The sequence below is a fragment of the Rhizopus microsporus genome, assembly GCF_002708625.1.
Source record: "Rhizopus microsporus ATCC 52813 unplaced genomic scaffold scaffold_2, whole genome shotgun sequence".
NCBI lineage: Eukaryota > Fungi > Mucoromycota > Mucoromycetes > Mucorales > Rhizopodaceae > Rhizopus > Rhizopus microsporus.
The window spans coordinates 848904-871599 of NW_019671917.1; the positions used below are offsets into that span (position 1 = coordinate 848904).

At 37.5% G+C, this 22696-nt stretch overlaps 10 protein-coding genes across 10 annotated transcripts; 5 read left to right on the forward strand and 5 right to left on the reverse strand.

The window, feature by feature from the left end:
* Positions 1–1610: 1610 nt before the first annotated feature.
* RHIMIDRAFT_286063 (mitochondrial carrier) lies at positions 1611–2846 on the reverse strand (the record flags this gene model as incomplete). The annotated part of the gene is made up of 7 exons (XM_023613341.1): positions 1611–1860; positions 1909–2189; positions 2243–2394; positions 2453–2493; positions 2550–2608; positions 2698–2765; positions 2816–2846. The coding sequence occupies 7 exons, from the start codon at positions 2844–2846 to the stop codon at positions 1611–1613; spliced, it is 882 nt and encodes a 293-aa protein (XP_023469912.1).
* Positions 2847–3137: 291 nt separating this feature from the next.
* RHIMIDRAFT_197120 (heme peroxidase) lies at positions 3138–4057 on the forward strand (the record flags this gene model as incomplete). The annotated part of the gene is made up of 3 exons (XM_023606172.1): positions 3138–3241; positions 3291–3479; positions 3538–4057. 3 exons carry the CDS (start codon positions 3138–3140, stop codon positions 4055–4057), a joined length of 813 nt encoding a protein of 270 aa, XP_023469913.1.
* A 1602-nt stretch (positions 4058–5659) lies between these two features.
* Positions 5660–7487, forward strand: RHIMIDRAFT_58813 (uncharacterized protein). The gene is made up of 2 exons (XM_023615440.1): positions 5660–6324; positions 6384–7487. Exons 1-2 carry the CDS (start codon positions 5982–5984, stop codon positions 7355–7357), a joined length of 1317 nt encoding a protein of 438 aa, XP_023469914.1. The 5' UTR covers positions 5660–5981; the 3' UTR covers positions 7358–7487.
* RHIMIDRAFT_307588 (pectin lyase-like protein) lies at positions 7398–8750 on the reverse strand (the record flags this gene model as incomplete). Its single annotated transcript, XM_023614533.1, has 3 exons — positions 8300–8750; positions 7621–8223; positions 7398–7566 (listed from the first exon to the last, which is right to left on the reverse strand). The coding sequence occupies exons 1-3, from the start codon at positions 8656–8658 to the stop codon at positions 7398–7400; spliced, it is 1131 nt and encodes a 376-aa protein (XP_023469915.1). The 5' UTR covers positions 8659–8750.
* Positions 8751–9753: 1003 nt separating this feature from the next.
* On the forward strand, positions 9754–10213 carry RHIMIDRAFT_246775 (ACN9-domain-containing protein; the record flags this gene model as incomplete). Its single annotated transcript, XM_023610341.1, has 2 exons — positions 9754–9944; positions 9994–10213. 2 exons carry the CDS (start codon positions 9754–9756, stop codon positions 10211–10213), a joined length of 411 nt encoding a protein of 136 aa, XP_023469916.1.
* Positions 10214–10293: 80 nt separating this feature from the next.
* Positions 10294–10998, reverse strand: RHIMIDRAFT_182868 (phosphoglycerate mutase-like protein; the record flags this gene model as incomplete). The annotated part of the gene is made up of 2 exons (XM_023605814.1): positions 10294–10690; positions 10742–10998. Coding segments are annotated over 2 exons (654 nt in total), but the record flags the coding sequence as incomplete, so codon positions are not given.
* Positions 10999–11058: 60 nt separating this feature from the next.
* On the reverse strand, positions 11059–11856 carry RHIMIDRAFT_310799 (uncharacterized protein). The gene is made up of 3 exons (XM_023614689.1): positions 11660–11856; positions 11533–11551; positions 11059–11481 (listed from the first exon to the last, which is right to left on the reverse strand). The coding sequence occupies exons 1-3, from the start codon at positions 11730–11732 to the stop codon at positions 11238–11240; spliced, it is 336 nt and encodes a 111-aa protein (XP_023469918.1). The 5' UTR covers positions 11733–11856; the 3' UTR covers positions 11059–11237.
* Positions 11857–12176: 320 nt separating this feature from the next.
* Positions 12177–13518, reverse strand: RHIMIDRAFT_222669 (kinase-like protein; the record flags this gene model as incomplete). Its single annotated transcript, XM_023607466.1, has 5 exons — positions 13238–13518; positions 12922–13181; positions 12838–12868; positions 12591–12788; positions 12177–12541 (listed from the first exon to the last, which is right to left on the reverse strand). Exons 1-5 carry the CDS (start codon positions 13326–13328, stop codon positions 12177–12179), a joined length of 945 nt encoding a protein of 314 aa, XP_023469919.1. The 5' UTR covers positions 13329–13518.
* A 1707-nt stretch (positions 13519–15225) lies between these two features.
* On the forward strand, positions 15226–16618 carry RHIMIDRAFT_286067 (WD40 repeat-like protein; the record flags this gene model as incomplete). The annotated part of the gene is made up of 6 exons (XM_023613342.1): positions 15226–15283; positions 15316–15741; positions 15807–16087; positions 16137–16195; positions 16255–16500; positions 16558–16618. 6 exons carry the CDS (start codon positions 15226–15228, stop codon positions 16616–16618), a joined length of 1131 nt encoding a protein of 376 aa, XP_023469920.1.
* Positions 16619–16918: 300 nt separating this feature from the next.
* Positions 16919–21118, forward strand: RHIMIDRAFT_265453 (acetyl-CoA synthetase-like protein). Its single transcript, XM_023611820.1, has 4 exons — positions 16919–16993; positions 17063–17910; positions 17965–18111; positions 18167–21118. Exons 2-4 carry the CDS (start codon positions 17339–17341, stop codon positions 20625–20627), a joined length of 3180 nt encoding a protein of 1059 aa, XP_023469921.1. The 5' UTR covers positions 16919–16993; positions 17063–17338; the 3' UTR covers positions 20628–21118.
* Positions 21119–22696: the final 1578 nt, after the last annotated feature.

A 22696-nucleotide genomic window follows, 5' to 3' on the forward strand; every position in this document is an offset into this window, starting at 1 on the left:
ATTTTGTCTAGGTCAGTCTATTAACTTTATTTGCAACCTTAAACAAAGAAACACTATAGAGCAATTGCCCTTTTCGCAATTAAACGGACTTTAAACAGCTGCATCGACTTTACTTTTTAGTGCTGTGACTTTTTTACTCTAAAAGCAAAAGTTATATATATATTTTGATGCGTAAAGGTCTTTATTCCACAACATGTCACAATTCTTGGTAAGTTAATATATTGTGAAGAGCATAAAATGTTTGAGTAGATAACATTTGGTTCAGGCACATATCTAATGCTATGCTTCGTTTTGTCTATTGTAAGATATCAAACTGTCTCCAGCTTTTTGTGTTGCATTTCGAAATGATTTTTGATTGGTCCAAAAACTATTTTCAACTTGTCTCGTTTTAGATTAAAAGTCTGCATCCAACGTTTTATCGTTCTGTCTTTAAATAAAGCGTAAGGAAGATGATTATATGGAATAGTATTGAAACTATTAGGGACCCGTTTCCTAAAACAGAAAAAAGGGGCTTACTAAAAAAAACTTAAAGGTGTCGATCCAGTAGATGATTTACACAAGTATTTCTTTCTCAGATGCTCACAAAGCCCCTTTGTTTTTGACTATGCTGCACCATTAGCCTTGTATTTCTTTATGTCTCAGCCATGAAGAATCATTGCAGTACGCTCTGCTTTTTCTTCATGCCTGACGTATTCAGAACAGCAAATATTGTATGACTACAAAATATAGAAGGGACACAAGTAGTCGCAGACATATCAACATATCGAGCATTTGATCTGTTTGAAAAGGGGAAATAGTTAAAGTCAAGCTTGATACAGTGTTGTAATCTGAAATGAGACTCTTGTAGTTTTTTTGGAGACGATCCAAGGTTAAAAATGTAGAAATGATGCATTTTCTTTGAAAAAAAAAAAAAAATAGCTTATATTGAACTTTAATTGTGTCCACAAAGGACGCTTAGACAATTTTATTCAAATTGACTGAAGAAATATTAACGTCAATCTTTACTTACAGATCTGCTATTGAATATCAAAGGAAAGAACACGTATTCAAAAGAAAACCTTTCAAATGCCAAATAAGGTTCCATTGGCTGTATTTGACGATAGAATGAGAGGGAAGGATGTATTAAGAATAAAGTGCCAAATGTATGGTGTCACAGAAATTTTATACAAAGAGCCTCAACAGAAGATGAAGGTTTTGACGGCTGGACTGATCTGCATCAATGAATACAGCACTTTGAAAGTAAATCAACAAATCGACATCAATTAATATTTAATAATGGCTAAAAAAATGAAGTAAGTCTGCAGTTGCTGCCATACAAAAGATCTCACACCAATAAGCCTTCCAAATGGAACCATATCCCATAGTATATTAGATTGTGTCCTCGAATCATCTCATTTTAAATTTATGCGGGTGTGTCTGTAAATGAATTCATCCACAATAGCTCATATCTTTTTTTTTTTTTTCCCTTACAAAGTGGATATTAGTCAGCTTGTGTTTGAAATAGAGAATGCGTGTGCTTCATTAACGGCTTTTGTAAGGATAGCAACAAAATGAGATTGTAAAGGAAAAATACAGTTTACATGAATAATATTTATAAAGTAAATCTAAATTTAAGCACTCTTGACAGCAGCACGCTTACGAGCGCCGAGCAAGACGAGAACCCAAACGGACCAATCAAACAAGACTTCCTTGGCCATAAATAAGAAGGCAGCGGTAAGAACAGATTGAACGATCTTGGAAGAGATACCCTTGTAAAGACCAGGGACACCTTCATTAGCAATGATCTTTTTAAAACCATCCAAGATAGATTCATACTTTTCTTCTCCTTGCTGAGACACTTGCATACGAGACTTGATGACACTATGAAAACATAAGCAACATGGTCCAGTTCTCTATTAGAATTCTTACATGTATGGGTAAGTGATGGCAGTGGCACAGAGCTTCGATAAGGCACCTAAGAGGAAGAAGTCAAAGTTGCTGAGGGTCTTCATTTTGGCAATCTTATTCTTGACTTGTTCGAATACAGTATATTGGATGATGGGGTTAATGACTAGCACTAAAGCAGCGCCGACACCGGCATAAAGACCAGCAATACCGTCCTTCTTGAGGATTTGGAGACCTACTTCCAGAGCATTAGACTTGGTCTTCTTTTCATCTCCTTCGACACCCTTTTTGACGGTTAAACGCGTCTATATAAGAGCGAAATGAGTAACAAGAAAAAGATACAATGATAAAACCCTACGTTGACAGTCCAGATGGGATGTGTAGCTAAGACGACAGCACATCCAGCAATAGCACCGGCAGCCATAGATTCAGCTGTACTCATGGGCTTGCCCTTACTCTTTGCCTTTTCAAAAATGGCCTTGACAGCTTCATAACAGTAGTAGTAAACACCTATGTGTGGGGAAAATAATTAGATATTGATTTATAATGGGAATTCCAGACAAATTACCATTTGTAATTGCGATACCAAATACACCAGAGCTCAAGCCACTATATGATGATAGACGTTAGTTGCAAAACAAAAATAATACGATTGTGATACTTGCGAGTATAAACCCTTGGGTCCTTCTTTAGCAAGAATCTTGAAAAAGGCATCAAGGGTATTCTATGATTTATGATGAGTTTCATCATCAGGGTGATAACCGTTTCAAAGCTTACTTTGTATGCGTCTTTACTGGCGTCATTCTTTTGTACCTGAAGACGAGAACTGATAGAGACCAAAGGATAGGTCAATACCATGGAGACTATACCTCCACCAGCACCTAGGTAACAAGATAAGCTGTCATGTATATAAGAAATAATGAAAAGTTACCAGAAAGAGCATGAGCAACGTTATCAGACATTGTATTAAAGAAGAAAGAGTAAAAAAAGTGAAGTGTGTCATTTTAAAGAGCGCTGCTCGGTTTCCTTTTTTCGGCTATTAAAATCAAGCATGTGAATTCATGAACGGATCCAATCAAACAAAAAGTGTGGAGTAATCATCACTTGCCCCCTTCTTTTTTCACATGAGGCCACTGTTGGTGGTCGCTGTATGAAATTAAATTGATTGAATAAGCAGCAATCCAAGGGCTACCTTATAAAGTGACTGGGTTAAAATATTTTCTTTTTTTTATTTATTATTTCTTATATTAACTATGGCCACCGAAGCTTCCCCTGATAAATACAAGCAAGTTAGAGAAGATATCGCCAAGGCTTTTCCTAATGAAAACTATGATGATGGATCTTTTGCTCCTGTTGTGTAAGTTTATATGTCGCTTTTATATTCTGTTTCTTATTCTCGTGCGTAGTCTTCGTTTAGCATGGCATGCAAGTGGTACTTATGATAAAAACCACAAGGACGGCGGTAGCGACGGTGCTACTATGCGTTATAAGGCTGAAGCAGAAGACCCTGCTAATGCTGGTTTAGAACATGCCAGAACTTTCTTGGAACCCATCAAGGCTAAACACCCTTGGATCACATATGCCGATTTATGGACGTAAGTGTCAGTTATACAACATACTTTCCCCTCGTCATTTACATATTGAATCTCATAGTCTTGCTGGCTGTGTTGCTGTTGAACACATGGGTGGTCCCCACATCGAGTGGACCGGTGGTAGAAAAGATAAGAATAACGAAACCGACTGTCCTCCTTTGGGCCGTCTCCCTGACGGTGCTTTGGGTAAGGACCACGTCTTGGATGTATTTGTCAGCCGTATGGGCTTCACAGTTCAGGAAACAGTTGCCTTAATCGGTGCTCACACTGTTGGCCGCTGTCATCGTGATAGATCCGGATTTGATGGACCATGGACATACAACCCTACTCGATTCTCCAACCAATTCTTTAAGCTCTTGCTTAATACTAAGTGGGTCGAAAAGAAGTGGGATGGACCTAGACAGTTCGTTGATGAAGACGATGAAATCATGATGTTACCTACTGATATCGCACTCTTGGAAGAACCTTTCCGTCAATATGTTGAACTCTACGCCAAGGACCAACAAAAGTTCTTTGATGACTTTGCTGCCGCTTTCCTCAAGCTGATTGAATTGGGCGTTCAAAAACGAGGCAGATTATAAATGCCTTTCCTCTTTCTTTTGTTGATTTCCTTAGATTCTGTTGTATTTATTCCATACCATGTGAAAGCTCAAATAAAATTATTTTATAAATGATTGGATAGCTTAGTTTTAAACGACTGCATTGAAAATACAGCATATGAACCTTCAATGTGTAACTATTTTGTACATAGTTTTTTAAACTCAGTTTCCTGTGTCCATCTCTGTGTCCGTTTTACTGGTTCTCGATTGCAGGCTTATGAGCCTGGCTACGTGAGCAACTCGAACAAAAAGAAAAAAAGAGATTTTTATTGACATAATGAATAATCTTTTTTGGGATTAACACGTATCAGCAGATGATGTTTGCTAATTTAAGTGAGCGCTCTTTTGAAAAGCATTCTTTATAAAAGTTATCCAAGATCAACATTAATGTCAAGTGGTATTCAAGACACAATGAAAGTTAAATGTCGATAGGTTCTCATCTATTTAATATAGAATATTTTTATATTTCTCATCAAGATTATGGGCCATCAGTTTTCAGATATTTCTCAAAAATGCTATTAGCGTTCCTCTCGTAGCGCTTGGCCTATCTTTGCAGCTATACGAACGTGAATTGTCAACTGCTTTGCAGCAGCACCTTTCACTTTATCCTGATCTGTGTGCAGCGTGTAATTGCGCTTGATCAAAGTTTGCCAGTATAATTATTGTGCACCATTAAAATTAGTGCGCTACGGTCAGGGCAATGAACGACCAGGATATAGTTATTGTTGACGTCCAATAAAAGCTTGAGCCTTCTATTGGAAGGTAATGTACTGAAGGTACTTACTCTCGAAAGGTAATTGTAATAACCTTGACTAGGTGTCATCATTGCCTTTACTGCATTCGACTCTTTTCAAATGACAGGCTTAGTTGAAGCTAATTCAAAGTGAGAAATACCATGATGGGTTCAGAGAGAGAGAAAAGCAAGTTAGGATTGAGGATTTATTAGCAAAGATGGTGTAGATTGTTTGTGGTTGAGCTGGTTTCTTAATTGAATAAGTGTAGTGCATGGCTACTAGGAGTAAATGTCTAAACTCCGGATCAATACATTCAATCTCTTTCAAAAGAGATTTTGTGTCTTCTGTTTGGCCACCAAATGAGCTTAAGAGATTTCAAAGAGGATCTAGACATTTCAACATTCTTTGCAGATGAGATTTGCAAATTAGTAATGCGAGACTTGTACCGTGAATCTCACAGTTGTAACTCTATAGGTATTATCACGGAAAATAGCTTATAGAGGCTCAGTATGATTGTTTGAATGAAAGTAATTTTACTTCTCATAAAGTAGAGGGATATTAAGATCTTATAATAGATTTTGAACTGGGGAGATAAATTCGGTAATTTCCTCTTGGAACGAGAATACCTGTGTTTTTATCGTATTGTTTTGGTGAATAAAGTCAAGTGGGCATAGTTGGACTTGTTATTATTATTAATAAGTTTTAAGAAATTAACTGAAAAAGTACACGTCTGCTCTGGGCAAACACAGCTTCTATATTTGTCAACATGCGGCTTCAATGTTGGCGGGGTGCAACTTTGATTATTTGTTTCATGTGTTCTTTGTTAAACACATCTCTTTTTCTTTATCATCGCTTTTTTTCTCTTTTTACTCCTTGGATAAAGAAATGAGCCACTCATTTGACGCAAAGACGTTCACTCATCTTACATATTGTGGACACTGTAAACAACTGCTATGGGGTTTAGTAAGGCAGGGCCTTCAATGTAAAGGTAAGCTATATTTGATTCATAAAGGGGAAAGATTGATAATGTATGATACCTAGAATGTGGATATGCTTGCCACTATCGCTGTAAATCATATTCAAGTTCATGTGCGAAATCAATACCGAGTAGGTTTTTAGACGATGATACTAGCCACAATAACGAATCTATTGAACAAATCTATTTCCGCACTATGCAAAAGAGAAAAAAATCGATAAAAAAGACCAGGCTTACATTGATGACGCCAGATTATATTCACCAAGCTACAGAGTCAATGATAAAGCATATGCATGAAGTTCTCACTTCTGAAAAATTTCAAACAATTCTAGCCAACGCTGCCACGAATCAAGATAAACCAGTAACGGCTTACTTGAAAAAGCAACCTCCTTTAAATCCCCAAAACACTACAAAAAATTTCACAAGGTTTGTTGCTCGTGTTGGGCCGATCTTTAGTTTCCGTGATAGAGTGATGTTGCTCTTGAGTTGGGAGAAGCCTTTGGACACTTGGATCTCGCTTATTGTCTATTGCTTAATGTGTAACAAGATAGAAATGATTTTCATATGCTTGATTCTTAATCATTTATACTTTAATTAGGTTTATACCCAAAACTGTTACTGTTCATACCTCAGCTATTCCTCATCTATCTAATCCTCTCAAACCACTCAAACTTAAAAAAGAAAAAGGAGAATGGTAGTATCATCAAAAGGAGTATTAGAAGAGATAAAAGAATAATGAATCCATCTTCCTCTACGCCACTTTCAAACACAACGTCAACATCTACAGCATACATCAAAAAAGAAGGAAAAAAGGGCATAGACTCACCTACTCCCACATTATTACCATTTCCCTTTTCCCTCTTTCAACCTGGCTCAGATGACTCACCAGAGTACCTGCGCAATTTGCAAAACATCCAAAATTCTATGGGCGAGGTGAGTGATGCCTACGACTGGATCGTAGAACAATCAAGCCACATCGATTGGTCCTCCGAACAAGAAACAGTTCATATTCTTCAGCTACTTGTCGCCTCTATATTTATGACAAGTATTGTAGCCATCTTTGTGCCACTCAATATGGTATTCCTATCTGCTGGTCTTTTTGTGTATGCTAGCAATACGCGATTTGCAAAATATATCATGAAAGAGTTACAGCCGTACATGGTTCAATCCGGTAAGAGGTATGTCAAGTCATGGCATGATTGGTACAAGCAATCAGAGAATATACTGGATCGTGAGTTGTCAACGGGGGAAGTATCTATTTTTGAAAACCAAGTCTGGACATCTGATCTAGGCTACATTCATGATCAGCAAGCACCTTGGTCAACCTGGACTGGTCATCAGTCGTGGACCGCAAAGACACAGGTTAAGCCGCCAAAGGGACATCGCTGGAAACAGCTCGAGTGGACAATTGATAAGGCGGGCCCTTGGGTAGATAGTGAATTGGGTGTGGAGATTTGCGTCTCGGTTGATAAGTTTGGTTGGGTTTATACCGAAGACCCGGTAAGACTGTCTATGCCAAAAACAAGGAGAAGGAGATGGATTCGCACATATGAAAAAGTCAAGTTGAAATAGTAAAATAAATGTGAAATAATAAGATTTATTTTCGTTACAATTATTGGCGGCAGTATGGTATCTTGTCAGATCCAACAAGGTAATTACAAATATTCTTCTTGGTCTTGGGATTCTTTTGGATATTGATACGAGTAACAGAGAAACCAGAGCAAAGACCACGCTTGGAGCAATCAATGTTGATGACGGGCATGTCCTTGTTAGAAGTGGATCTATGATCACGATAAGTACTTTGGTATTAATAAGTGCATTTATGGATAATTTACCCAGAGACGTTGTCAATGACAACATTCTTGATGCTCAATGAGTTGTCAATGTTACAGTTGTGATTTTGTTCACACCAATAGTGAGTAGTAATAGCAATAGGGTTTTCAGCAGCAATGAGTTTAACGTTTTGAAATCTGACGTCTTCAATAGAACCCTTTCCGCCAGGAACGGTCTTGATTCTGATACCGTTTTGACAGCGATGGCATTCATTGTTGATAAAGTGAACAGACTTGACATAATCAGGCTGAGTACCTCTGCCAAGTGAGCCGATACTGAAACCATGGCCCTCGACACACTTGACATTGGTAACAGTCAGGTTGGTGACACCTGTGCTGATAGCAGTACAGTCATCACCAACGGTGAATTCAGAGTTTCTCAAAACGATATTCTTGGACCAAGCAGTTCCCCAGGCATCAGTGTTTCTATGAAAGTTGGAATTGGTAGAACGAGTGCGCAGATAGATGTTTTCATATACGACGTTTTCTGAACCCACATCAGCGATATGTCCACGAGGGGCATTGATGATTCTAAAGTTACCCAATACAGAGTTTTTTGCTGTTGCACTGAAAACAATGGGAGCAGTGTTGTCCTTTCTGTCATACCTATAGGTTTGTACAGGTTAGTTATCTAATGGCTAGTGCTTCCCTCTCCCTTTTTTCCATCATCTATGTTACATACCAGGACTGACCATTGCCAGTAATTGTGCCACCTCCAGACATATGGATATTGTTACCTTGTATTTTCAAATAAGCAGAGCCGCCCTTGTACTTGGGATCAAAAGGAGGAAGGACGATGTGTCCAGCGAAGTCAATTCGGACATTGTTCAAGCCACTGACGTTGATCAAGCTCTTTGGGTACCAAGTTCCACTTTTAGGGAAGGAAACAGTGCCTCCTGTCTTACAGTCATTGAAGGCTTTGATGATAGCAATGGAATCATCGGCTTTATTGTTTCCAACGACACATGTCTTGGCTGCTGCGCTTGTAGCTAAAAGGAGCGTTGCAATTAAGGAAAGACCAGAAGAAAATATTTGAACCATTCTGAAATAAATGAAAAGAAAGGGGGACGATTGTGAGATATACAAAGAAGAAGCGCGCTATTATATATACTGATATAATCGACCATTGCACGGACATAAAAGTCAATGTAAGTCTAAATGTCTTAGATTTACAGTTACGCAAATTCAATTTAAACAAATTAATGGTTACAATTGACTCCACTTCTCAAAAGAAGTGTGTATTCTGCTAGAAGCACTGTAGAATGCGCTGTATTGGAGCATTGAGTTATGAGTTTCATCAGATCGTATTTTGTTGTTTGGTTTCATGTTGTTCACCTTACAATTTAATAATAATCCCTTCAGAATTCACTGAAGCATGCTGAATATAAGCATGTTGTTACAATTTAAAAATGTGTATTTGTCCTACGTACGATTGATCTTCATTTACTCAAACTAACATTGGTTTGTTACCTGGTAGACTGTGTGTTTCTATAGAAACATGGTTATCAAGTCCATCAAAGCCTATGCGTTCATAAATACTATAATAACTTATAATAAGAACGGATTAGAACAGTTGTAAATATCCTCCACCTGGTATAGCAGCCAAAAGACCTAAATGGTTTTAGATAATCTCATTTTTTCTTGGTCGTATAATTTTCTGTTCAAGACATTGCTGAATAATTTCAATGTATTTATGATGGTATAATTATAAAATATTGAAGACGTGAATCTATGATAGCAAAAAGTTGTATAGAGGCCATCTTTTGTGTGTATCTATGCTCTTCATTCTTTAACTATAGTTAATTTTTGTTATTATAGCATGTAACCGTTATCTTCACTAGATGATCCTATACTTTTAATAGCCAGCAGTTACCTAAACAGAGGCGAAAAGATGTGGTACTATACTCTCAGAACCATGCTTTTTAGTTCATAATTATAATAATAATGCAACAAAGTCAGGTTTCTATATATCTTATGTTTCTTTATAGAGTTTTAATACATTGCTTAAAGAATCTCGTCTGATGTGTCACATACAGCTTGTAGGCCTTAAAAAACGGTCACTTCAATGAACCGATGTCTGAGAGTGTAACTTGTCCCCCTTTGCATTTTTCTCTTTCTCTTCTTATTACAATAACCATGCCCAACGCACAGCAGACACAGATACTCATGGCTCCTTTAAAGCTATACAAAGAAATACTTCGTACACATCGATGCCTTCCACCTGCCATGCGAGCATTAGGCGATGATTATGTCAAGGCTGAATTCAAACGACACAAGGATATTGACAATCCTGCACATATCGTTGGTTTCGTTTCTCAATGGCAACAGTAAGAATTAAAAAGTCTCTTTAAAAACATGTCATTAATGGTTTAAAAGATACTTGGATACCATAAAGGAACAAACCGCACCACTTTCAGCAGATTCACCGGCACCTTCAAATGATTCCCTGGTCCGTAGCTTTAACACACCTACTAAGGGTTGGGGAAAGAAAATAGATCCTGGATTATTGGATAAAATGAGTGACGAGCAATTGGGACAGCTATATGAGTTACGAACAGAAGTAAAGAAATCACTAGGCGAAAAAGTTGAATCATGATGTAACAAATACGTTATTATACTCTTAATAATAAAGATGCGGGGGTTTTATTTCTTTTCATAGTCAGGTACATCACCAGCAAAAGTCCACGACCGCTGTTCTCCTTGACTTAGATGACTACAATCTCCGTTCTGGAGCATCTTCCAAGAGCCATCGTCCTGTTTGATGAGACGTGAAAGGGAGCAAGTGCCTGATCGAACCTGATAACTGCCTTGATTAAGTAAGGCGCGTACGGCACAGATGACAGAGGCAGCATGGCCAGCCAAGAGAATAGTGTGTACGTCTTTCTGATCTAGGTAGGCTAACAGCTTGTCTAAACCTTCCTTGACACGGATATGACAGTCTTTCTCGGTCTCTGTTCCTGTAGGCAAGGGAATGGTTGATGTGTGTGAAGTGTCTAGTTTGGGGAATAGCTTTTTCAACTCAGAGATAGGAGCGGGAGGTAGGTATCTACCATGAGCAAGACCATACCATTCACTATATCGCATGTGTCAATGTGTACTGTTTTCATTTGTACCAATTACTTACGCCATGCTATTGTCTATAAAGAGCGGGATATGGCATTCGTCTACCAGGGGATAAACTGTCTCCAAGACACGATAAAATGGTGACGAATAAATTCTATCGATACGTTTATCTCGTAAGTACTCTCCAAGCTCTTTTGCTTGTTGTCTTCCAAATTCAGATAATGGTGGATCGTTGCCAAGGTGAGTAGGCAGAGATGGGTTGGGATTAACCCAGTCTTCACGAAATCCATGACGTGTTATCCAAACTTCCTTGACAACCATGATTAAAAAGAAAAAGAAATGAAAAAAAAGAAGCTAAAATATTTATATATTTTTATAGTTGTTTCGTATGAATTTTTTATTTGAGAAATATTATTGCATAAAAAGAATGGAATTGTAACAACAGTTCATCTATTTCATTTTTTCTTTCTGTGATAAATGAGTGACAATAGAGATAATATGTGTGTGTTGGCGTTGTTGTGTGTATATAAAGGATAGACGCAATCATAAAAGAAATATTAGAAATCATTATAGAGTCTTGCAGAATTCATCAAGTGAAATGGTTTTGAAGGAGATTGCAAGGAAGGCTTACGATCACCTGATGTTGAGTTTAACATGTTGTAATTATCTACGTTGTTGGCATCAGTGGCATCTGGAAGATAAGATGCTGAGGTATCATGATGAAATCCAGTGGGGCTGTTCAAATAAGGTACTTGCTGTTGTTGTGATTGAAGAGGGGAGGCCTTGGTTTGACTACGTAATCTTTTGTTTATGTATTAGTCCAGAAAGGTAAGGTGTGTTCACTATACTTACACTCTATTACTTGGTGAACCTGTTGGTGGGTGAAAATGTGTACGTTTAACAGAGAAAAGAGGATCAGCAATACTTGGTTCGATAGGATTGGTCTCATCTGCAAACACCCTCTTTCTCTCATACTTACCACCTACTACTTGCGGATTATCTCTAGCCAACATTCTTCCAGCAGCGTTTGATGGGCTAGCATAGCCTGACATGGGAGTATTGTTTGAAGCAACAGCAGCCAATGTATTCGCAGTTGTCAATGTAACAAAGGGATCCTGAAAGATGGATGTGTTATTGTTTGATGAGGCTTGCTGTTGTTGTTGTTGTTGCTGCTGCTGCTGTTGCTGTTGTTGTTGCTGCTGTTGAGTCAAGGATGAAGTATTTAGAGGTGGTGGGAAATACGTAGGCTTATGTTGTAGCATTTTTTGTTGTTGCTGATACTGGAGCATCACATCATCCAAACGCTTTGAAGCTTCAGGAGATTTAGTTTCTGTACGATAAGGGATTCTGAGGTTGGCAGAAGGTAGGGGTGCGCCAGAAGCCAAACGTCTTGATGAATCAAAGGGTGTTGTACCAGGAAGATAACTGTTCATTGGGTTTAGCGTAGGTTGTTCTAACATTGCTGTGCTCTTTTTCTCTTGCTATAATAACAAATATTAATAAGGAGTGAAAGTAGGAGTAGGTGTTATATAAAGACTTACCATTTTGCGAATTGTCCAATCAAATACATAATCATATTGAAACCCTTCACGAACAAATAAATCTCGAAATAGTTTACGAAGATAAGAATAGTCAGGCTTATCATCAAATCGAAGTGATCGTACATAGTTGAGATATATTGCAAACTCTTGATGAAGACCACGACATAATGCGTCGGCAGGCGTCGTCATTTTCTTTTCCATGATCTTATCGTATTTCTCTTTCTTTGTTCTTGCTCTAATACCTTGCCAGGGTAATTGTCCTCTACAAAAATATACAAGGATATAACCTAATGATTCAAGATCATCACGCCTTGATTGTTCTATTGTTTTATTAGCATTATATCATGATACCGTATGTTCAATATGTACCTATTCCCAAATGAGTATTTACACTAGCATAACGTGGAGTACCGGTCAAGTTTTTATTCTCTCTGTAGGGTATATGTACATTGCTTTTTGGGTCTCTGAATCTTTTTGCTAACCCAAAATCAATCATATTCACTTGGTTTCCTCTTTTACCAATACCCATTAAGAAATTATCAGGTTTGATATCTCGATGAATGAAGCCTAAACATAATGTCAATAAAATAAAGAATCTATGGGTGATCATGATTACCCTTTGAATGAACATATTCTACGCGTGACAACTAAATAGTAGTGAGTACATGTGTTATATATATAAAAGGAGAATAAATAGTACCAATTGATCAGCTAATAATAATACTGTCTTTAAAGAGAAACGGCGTTTACAATAATTAAATAAATCCTCCATAGATGGACCCAATAGATCCATAACGAGTACATTAAAATCTCCTTCTCTTCCATACCATCGTACAAAGGGTATACCGACTCCACCTGCTAGTGTCTTATATACTCTTGCTTCATACTCTAGTTGTGGATGAGCTGCTCGAACATTTTCCAATTTGACTGCAATATCTTCACCACTCATTATATTTGTTCCTAAGATAGATATTGATGTTAGATGAAAGATGACCACATTCATGTTATCATCATACCAAGATAGATTTCACCAAAGGAACCTGCACCAATCTTTCTTCCTAATTTGTATTTTGTACCGATTATAATATCTCTTCCTTCTAACGACATGTTTGGCTTTTTCGAAATGAGAAAACAGATGGGAAAATTTTTTTGTGTGAAAAAAGGAAAATAAAGAGAGAAAGAAGAGAAAGACGAAAGAGAGAGAAGAAAGGAAAATAATAAAAAAATCAAGACTATTTTTAGAGCCAATTAACGTGAGATTTAAAAAGTAGTGCAACGATATGGATTCCATTTGATGATGTATGATCCATTTGTTGAATATTATCTTATGTTCAATATTGACACTACGCAGCTTATTTATACTGTTTATGTAAATATATCTTGACCAAAAGGGTGTATTTCAGATAAGCATGGTTACTCTGAGCTTAAATTCAAGGTTTGTCATATGTGTATATATAACATACATATACATATTTATATATTGATTATAGTGGGCTATATTCAAAATTGGTGAGCTTATCATCCTCGTTGTCTTTCTTTTCTTTTCTTTTTTTTTTGGGACCATAAGGGGAGAATTAGGAGATGCTAAGGAGAGAGAGAGAAGCAAGTAAGGAAAAAGAAAAAAGTGTGTCATTGGTTCAGCCACTAAAGATAGAGAGGGACTTGCTGTGTATTATGGACTTACTATCATACTGTTGATATAGCAACAATAGCTATTAATTACGCTGACTCGAATCAATTGTGCAGTGATTAAACCCTCAAAAGGAAAAGTATATATTTATTGTTTTTATATTTGCGATTGTTTCTTCCAAAAATGTCTCCACCACAGGAAAAAAAAAAAAAGTCATGTTTGATATAAATCATTATAATAGCTAGAGTGCAATTTCCCAATAGAGCATACATTCTACTTTACATTCTTCTATCATATCTTATGAGAATAGCATTGACAATAGTAGTAGCATAAATGATCATTAAATATCAGTAACAGTCATAGATTCTCCCCCTATAAAACACACACGCGTCGTATTTTCATAATACTCCTTTCTTTTGAACAATATAATTCGCAAGACATCGACTTGTTACTTTTTTTTCAATAACACAACTGAATACAACGCTTAAGCTTCCGAAATGCGCTAGTTTGAAGAAAACATTGACCAGATCGATAATCATATACCATGTTTCAGCCATTTCATTGATTATAACAAAGCAAAGGTAGCGTCAAGATTCAAGTCTGCACTAAGAAACCTTGAAGTTAATTCGGAAAAAAAAAAAAGCAAGATTTGAACTGGCTGGCTGTGTTCTCTAAGGATGCAATTTAAGTCAATAAAATGACAAGCAACATGACCATACAAGTCGTTAGTAAGCTAAAAAAAATTTTTATCTACATACTTCATAGGAAACAAGGTCTCTTTTTACTATGTTGAGATATAGCATGATCATCTCTTCTTAATGACAGGAGCTGCCGAACCCGCATTGCCAAGAAGTTTAAGAGAGCTACTTCAACCTCTTGGCTTTGTTGACGGCATTTATGATGTATTGAATATTTTGATAAATTATTTATGAATAAACAAAATACAACACAGTTTTTAAAGACGCCGCAGCACAACTTGACGAGATTCATTGAATATTGGACTTGACGCAGAGACTTTACTACATCATAGCCTCATGTTGGATGATAATAAGCATATCTCTACAAAGATGAAGTGTGTGTTGCATAAATGAAGGTTATTGTGACTTTATATTTTCTGTGTATTTCTCTGATGCGCGCAGTCTGGCCAAAGGCCCAAAAGTGACGGTTGAAATTTTTTTTCTTTTTTTCTTTAATTACTAATATCATGTCCTCTAGCCACGATAACGTAAATAAGCATACATGGATAATGAACAACAACTCAATATAAACATATAGTTTGAAGAAGAAAATAACGATAACCTTGTTGAAGAAGAATATATCAAGGAAGAAGATATTCTTGAAGGTGAAGTACCTGATCTAGAAGGTCCCGACTATATGGACGACGATGATGAAGAAGAAGCAACAGCTGGTAGCAATGAACAATCAAACACAAGTGAAAGATAATTGCTGATGTATAGATAATAGGTGACGGTATCGAGTTCAGAGAAAACCCTGAGGACGACAATACCATGGAACTTGCCGATGACTCCGTTCAAGGATTCTTTGACCACCGTAGTCCAGTTTACGCTATTGCTATGCATCCTACAAGTAACGGTATCATCATGAGTGGTGGTGGAGACGACAAAAGCTATCTTTGGCGCTGCGACACAGGTGAAATGTTGAAATGCCTTGACGGTCACACAGACTCTGTGACAAGTGTCGCTTTTAGCTGTGATGGCAGATACGTTGCATCCGCAGGCATGGATGGAAAAGTACGCGTATGGAATGCTGAGACAGGCGACTTTTGTGTGGCAGTTGATGGTCCTGATGAGGTCATCTGGATCGACTGGCATCCCAAGGGAAACATTTTGCTGGCTGGTGCATCAGATTCAACCATTTGGATGTGGGCAAGTAAAGTATCAGAACAACCTTTGCTTTATTCTCTCCTCACTCAATTCTTTTTATCTATCGAATAGTGCCAACAGGAAAGTTTATGAATATATTCAATGGCCACGCTGGACCTGTTACAGCTGGTCGATTCACACCAGATGGCAAAAAAATTGTTTCAACATCTGAAGATACTTCATTCATCGTCTGGGATCCAAAGACAGCGTCAGCAGAGGTTAGATTATCTGGTGAAGATGCTCGTTTTCACACTGAGCCCATCACCTCTGTATCTGTAAATAAAGAAAGCACACTGGCTATTACAGGCGATGTCTCTGGTAAAGCTAGACTCGTGAATATTTCAAGTGGACATGTAAGTATACAAATGTGACGAAAAGTTTCTTCTTGTCTAATTGTTACAGATCGTCGCTGCGCTAGAAAATCACTCAGAATCTATTGAATCCTCTGCTTTTTGTGATGTGTATGTATATCATCCGTATGTTTGCTATATGAAATAACATTTTTTCTCTCTCTTTATAGCCTTCCATTGGCAGCCACCGGATCTGTTGATGGTACCATCTCTGTTTGGGATGTGCAAACACAGCGTCTTCGAGCTACTTTATCTCATGAAGATGCAGTCGTTAAAGTAAAGTTTGTAAAGAACTCACCGCTGTTAGCATCATGTTCTGCAGATAAAACCGTAAAGATGTGGGATACTCGTACAGGCCAATGCATAAAGTCTTGGTCAGGTCACCATGATACTGTCCTTGATATCGCTGTGTCAGAGTAAGTTAAGCTATTGTACATGTAGAATACTTTGCTCACCCCTTTACTGCTTTCTAGTGACGGGAATGTCATTTGTTCTGCCTCTGATGACGGTACTTGTTTGGTGTTTAGCATGTAATGATAATAAATATGCTATTTTAGAACCATGTAGATACAATAGCAGACTTTTTTTTATAAGCCATTTTCAGAAATCATTCGCACATTCTTTATACTTTTAGTGCAGTAGAATGCATAATGTCATAAGCAAGATGGTATCTATATAAGACTGATCTGGAACTATCGTTCCATTTGTTAATAGCTATTTGGGTCGTGTAATATGTCGAGAAGAAGTATCGTTATGCATACAACTAAGGATCGAAAGTTCTTATTATTATTGAAAAAGACGATTAATACAAAAGCGACATAAACCCTTGATACATATCATTGTCAACATCAATTCTAATTGAGCATGGCTTTACCCTATTGACATGGATGATCTAGAAGAAGAAAATATCTAGGCAAATATTTTGTTAAAGTGGTTAGTGTGATTGGCTAAATAGAAAAAATGAATTTCCTGTTTTACAATGATATACCAAGGGATTACCCTATGCCACAGTAGCAAGAAACTCTTGTTCGCTCATCCGGTTGAACTGATGTGTATGCGTGTATATGTGTGAGATATTATAGCAAAGTTACTGACGCTCGTAGATTGCGACAGTCAAACGCAGTTATGTGTTTATACGCCATTTTGCATTTATGTCATACCTGATTAAACCATGCTTATTATTAGCCTGGTTTCCTGAAACAGCAAGGTTGTTTCCTTTCTCTTTTTTTTTCTCTTTCTTTCCACAACAGCAACATGAATTCTTCAAGCCCTTCGATAAAGTTTAGCATCGATCAAAAGGCAGCGTATCATTACAAGTCGTTCACTAATTTGATGAACGAAGCTAGCAAGATGTATACCAACAGACCTTTTGCTCATTATTTCTCCAACGGCAAATACAAAATCTTGACGTATGCCAATATAGACCACTTGGCGACAAATTTGGCATGCAGATGGGCAAAAGAAGCTCGCGATGTCAAAGTGGCTACTCTTATTGCCGATCATAACATCGACTACTTGATCATCATGCTTGCATTGATGAAACTCCGCGTTACCTTATTAGCGCTATGCCCGAAGAACTCGGAAGCGGCCGTTGTGAATCTTTTGGAGAAAACAAAGTCAAGCTTGGTATTTGCAAGTAAAAAACACGAGCCATTGGTTAAGTCATCTGCAGAAAAAGTAAAGGAAAAAAGTATTAAAATGGTTACTGTTGATCGCTTGGATATAGAAGCTTCCTTAAATGAGGCATTGAACTCTGACTATGAAAAGATTCTCGATTTGAAATTTTCTGAGGATGACATAAGGAAAGATGCATTGATCATCCACAGGTAAAAGTAGAGCTTAATTAGCGAAAAAGAACAAAGGCTAACTTGATCTCAAAGTTCTGGATCAACAGGCTTACCAAAACCTATCTATCTCAGTAACCAATATCTGATCAATATCATCAGCTTTTTACATATGATTAAAGAAGTTGATCCAGAAGCAGATGGTCTCGCTAGAGATGACGTATTCCTTAATGGTGTTCCTTTGTAAGCGTCTTTTGCTTTGCACAGCGTCATATAGATTCACCATTTCATCTGGTAGATATCATGTCTTTGGCTTTTACTGCGTATTCCAAATGGCTACAATAGGAGGAAGTGTTGTATTTACTCAGAATCTCCCATCTTCGGGAGATGAGATAAAGCATGCCCTGATTTCTACCAATGCTACATTAATGTGTGCTCCTCCAGCTACCCTTGAGCAAATCCTTCACCAAGTAAAAGTAGATAAAGAGTTTCAAGAAGCTCTTCGTCGTTTGAGATTTATTCTCTTTGGCGGAGCCCCCCTGAAGCGTAAAACTGGTGAATGGTTCCACAAGCATGGAATTAACTTGCGTGTCGAATATGGAACAACCGAAATAGGAGCAATCATGGCAGCCAATATGAATTCCAAAAGTGATAACTGGAGCGCCATGAGATCGTACATCTTTGACCCTCGTGGTAATGACTATTGTGTGTTTGAGACCAATGATTCATCAGAACCTGACATTAAGCACATGTACGTTCGAAGAGATTCGCCTACATTAGCAACCAATGTGTCCAATCGACCAGATGGTGGTTTCAGTACGGGTGATTTATTCAAGGAACATCCTGACTACCCTGGATATTACATCTACATTGGACGACGAGATGATATACTTGTGATGGAAAACGGAGAAAAGGCAAACCCAGCTCCCCAGGAATCGGTAATAGGCCAATGTCCGTTGGTCAAGCAAGTAGCTGTCTTTGGAAATGGTCGTCCATGTACTGCGGCATTAATTGTAGTGGATGAAGAGCAGATCAATGGCCAAGACGAAGATGAGATATTTGAAACAATATTTCAAGCAGTCGAAGATGCCAATAAAGATTCTCCTCGTCACAGTATAATCTTGCGTGAGATGGTAAAAATCCTTCCAAAGGGGAAAACATTGCCCTTAGGACCCAAAGGAAATATGCTACGTAAAAAAGCAGAGAGTGAATATGAAGAATGTCTTGATCAAATGTACAAAGAGTTCTTTGAAGGCCACTCTGCTCAAGGTGGAAACACCAAGCCATTATCTGATATAGACATCGAATCAATTCTAATCAGATGTGTTTCTGACATCTTGAAAGTACCTGAATCTTCTTTAGACGATCATCATCAGTCATTATTTGAACTAGGTCTTAACTCTTTAACCGCAACCCAGCTTCGAAGCAGAATAATTAAACATATCCAACAAGTCCCTCAAAACTTTATCTATCGTTGCCCCACCATTGCTGGCATGAAAGATGCATTGTCGACGGACGGAGAGCAAAACCTGGAAGACTACGCGGAGCAAAAGTATGACAAGACTATGGATATCCTCCAAAAATATATACAAAAGGCAGAAAAAGAACTTTCTGTTTGTGAAAGTAAAAAGGACATTTCAAATGAACATGAACAGGTCATTTTACTCACTGGTGCTACGGGTTCGCTTGGTTCATTTATCTTGTCAAACTTGCTAAAAAACAACGCTGTGAAAAAGGTATTTTGCATGGTTCGTGGAAAGGGCTCGAATGCTATAGAACGGCTCAAAGAATCTTTTGATTCACGCTATCTTGACTCATTATTGCTGTCATCAAACAACAGCCGTTTAGAAGTATTGTCAATCCAGTCTCGTCAAGGGCGCTTTGGCTTATCAGACAAACTCTACCATAAACTGAAAGATGAGGTTACAACTATCATACACGCAGCATGGATACTTGACTTCAATATGTCTGTAGACTATTATGATCAAGAGTGCATCCCGTTCCTTTACAATTTAATCAAATTAGCACATCGTCAAACTAACCCTATGCATTTCCACCTGATCTCTAGTATCAGCGCAGTCAGCAACTTGAAATCTAGCAAGGAAATAGAGGAGAAACCATATGTAGAGGACACCCATGTTTCAATGCCCACAGGATACGCGCAATCCAAGTTTATTGCTGAAGCTTTGATGGACTATTTGGTAAAAAAGAAAAACTTTCCATGCTTCATCGAACGTCTTGGACAAGTCTGTGGTGACACTGAAAACGGTGTCTGGAATGCACTTGAACAGTATCCTTTGATGTTAATGGGTGGTCAAATAATGAAAAAGATGCCCAAAATGGATATAAAGGTTGATTGGATACCAGTAAATGACGCTGCTAATTCTATTTCAGAAATTGTGCTTCGTACTGCTAATACAGACTACAAGTCTTTGGATGGCTTTGTATTTCATATAGTCAATCCCAACACTATAACATGGCCAAAGCTCCTTGATATTATGAAGAGCTGTGGCTTGAATTTTGAATCCGTACCCTTTCAAGAATGGGTTGAATTGCTTTCACACACTGATGATACTAACCCTGCGTCTCCTTTACTACCATACTATCAGGCTAATGTGGACCATTTATTAAACATGCCTGGATGGAAGACAGAAAAGGCAGCTCAAATGGCCCCTTCACTTTCCAAAGCATGCCCTGTCGGTCCTGACTTGTTCAAAAAGTTCTTGGTATATTGGAAGTCCATTGGGTATTATAAGTGAATCTATTGATGCTTAGAAAATGGCATACATTTACCACTTAATAAAAGGAACCAAATTTATAAAGACGAGTAAATAATATAGAACTTTCACCTAAAGAGACCATAAACACGGAGTCCACAGACCAAAAAAAAAAATTGCCCCAGCTTGATAAAAAAGCCATGAAATACTGATTATTGTTATGGTGAACGTCTGGATTATATGAGGTATATGAATCTTTGCCAAGACGAGAACCAGCGGATGAAGGGGCTCTTGATCAATGTCTTAAAGAGGTGGCTGGATGTGTAGTGTGTGTTTAAGATGCTCAAGGCTCTATAATGACTATCTACCATTGCTTTCATCTGTTAATCATCGCTGGTGGCTTTGGGGAGGACTTATGTGAGAGCTTGTTCAGGCAAAAGGAAAAACCCAAGCGATCGTGTGTGTAAGATGATGGTCGCCCATATGTGGACAGTTGGGTTTATGACTGTGACGCCTTGACTGGCATCAGCTCCTAGTACGGTTAAACATAGGTATCTGTAGAATGGTCCAGTCAAATTGAAAAAAATAACTTTGAGCTAAGGTGGCAACCGAGTTCAAGTTTATTTCGTCGACCAAATCAGAAAAAGGTTTCCAACTAAAAATAAAAGAAAAAAAAAGATAAAGCAAATGGGATTGAGCTTTCAATTAAAACATCTTTTCCCTTTAATGAAATGAATCAACATTAAAATTGATCGTGAATAAAGCGAATATCAAATGCATGTACTGTTGTGTTTATCAGCAAAAGTATCCTTGGCAAAATTAACTATAGGGTTCGACAAAGTAAAGGTTACACTTGATCAGCTAAATGACAGCATTTGTTACTACAGTGATAAACTGATTTGTCATCATGTTGTTCCTCTCTAAGGCTTATTGAGTTATTCTTCTACTATTTTATCCAATTCATACATTTATGTATTCATATTCTTTTTCATGGTTATAAAAACCCCTGTTCTCATCGCCAATAAATCACATATTTGATAGTGCCTCTCATTCACGATACGCTAGTATCCACGCCTATAAAGTCATTAAGTGAAGTATGTCGTGTACCTTAGCAACCCATCCTGTTTCGAGCGGCATTTGAAATAGTTTATGCAGACTTGGAAGATCCATTGCTTTACTGTAAAGATGAACGTATAGTCATCAAATCTATTACAATAACAGTCGTCGTTAATATTGATCTGCATTTCACAAGCAGAAGCGAGGATAAGGATATAACAATAGGGAATAGAGGATAAACGCTTTGCCTTTTACCTTTCACTTTTTTTTCATGTGCACTAAAACTGAAAATAAAAACATTACACACTCTTATGTTTTCCTTAGTCAGCAACTCAGTCATCTATGCTTCATGCTTGATAAACAGGTTTTGACACATAAAGGTTAGGATGGTTTGATTTTGGTTCTTTTTAGCGAAAAATAATAATTCATTATTACTTTTATGAGACAAGCCAGAGTGGCTAACCAAATAGGTCAATCATGATTGATTTTCTTTCTTTGATTGACAAATAACAACCGTAACGGAATTAATTGCATGTGTTCTACAGAATCAGTAGCCTAATGCTCTTTGAGAAAAGCCTTATTTTTTAATTACTATCAGCTGCATTTTTAAAGGATGCCATCCCCTCTCAGCTTTTTCCCTTGTACATTTAACTCTCACTTTTTTTTATACTCATTCTTAAAGAAAGCGACCAGAAAATAGAAAAACACGCGCTGGAAATGAGAAAAGTGAAGCGATCATAATAGAAAGAAATCATGCGTGTGTGTGTATGTGTGCGTGAGGTCAACTTTTGTAAACAAGCGGCCTTACAAAAGAAAAAGGCCCATGAAAGATTATGCAAAAAAAGGGGAAGAGGCGTTCTGATGCTCGGATATGTTCTAATATGGAAGAGATAGAGAATGAGATATTTATTTGTTCATACATTATTGGAGAAAGGAGGAATGAGTCATTTGTTTTCAACCTAAACAATATGATTCACGTAAACAAAAAGCTATAAAGAAACAATCGTTTTTGCCTTTTTCCTTTTTTTTTTTCCCTTCATTCTTTATTTCTTTTT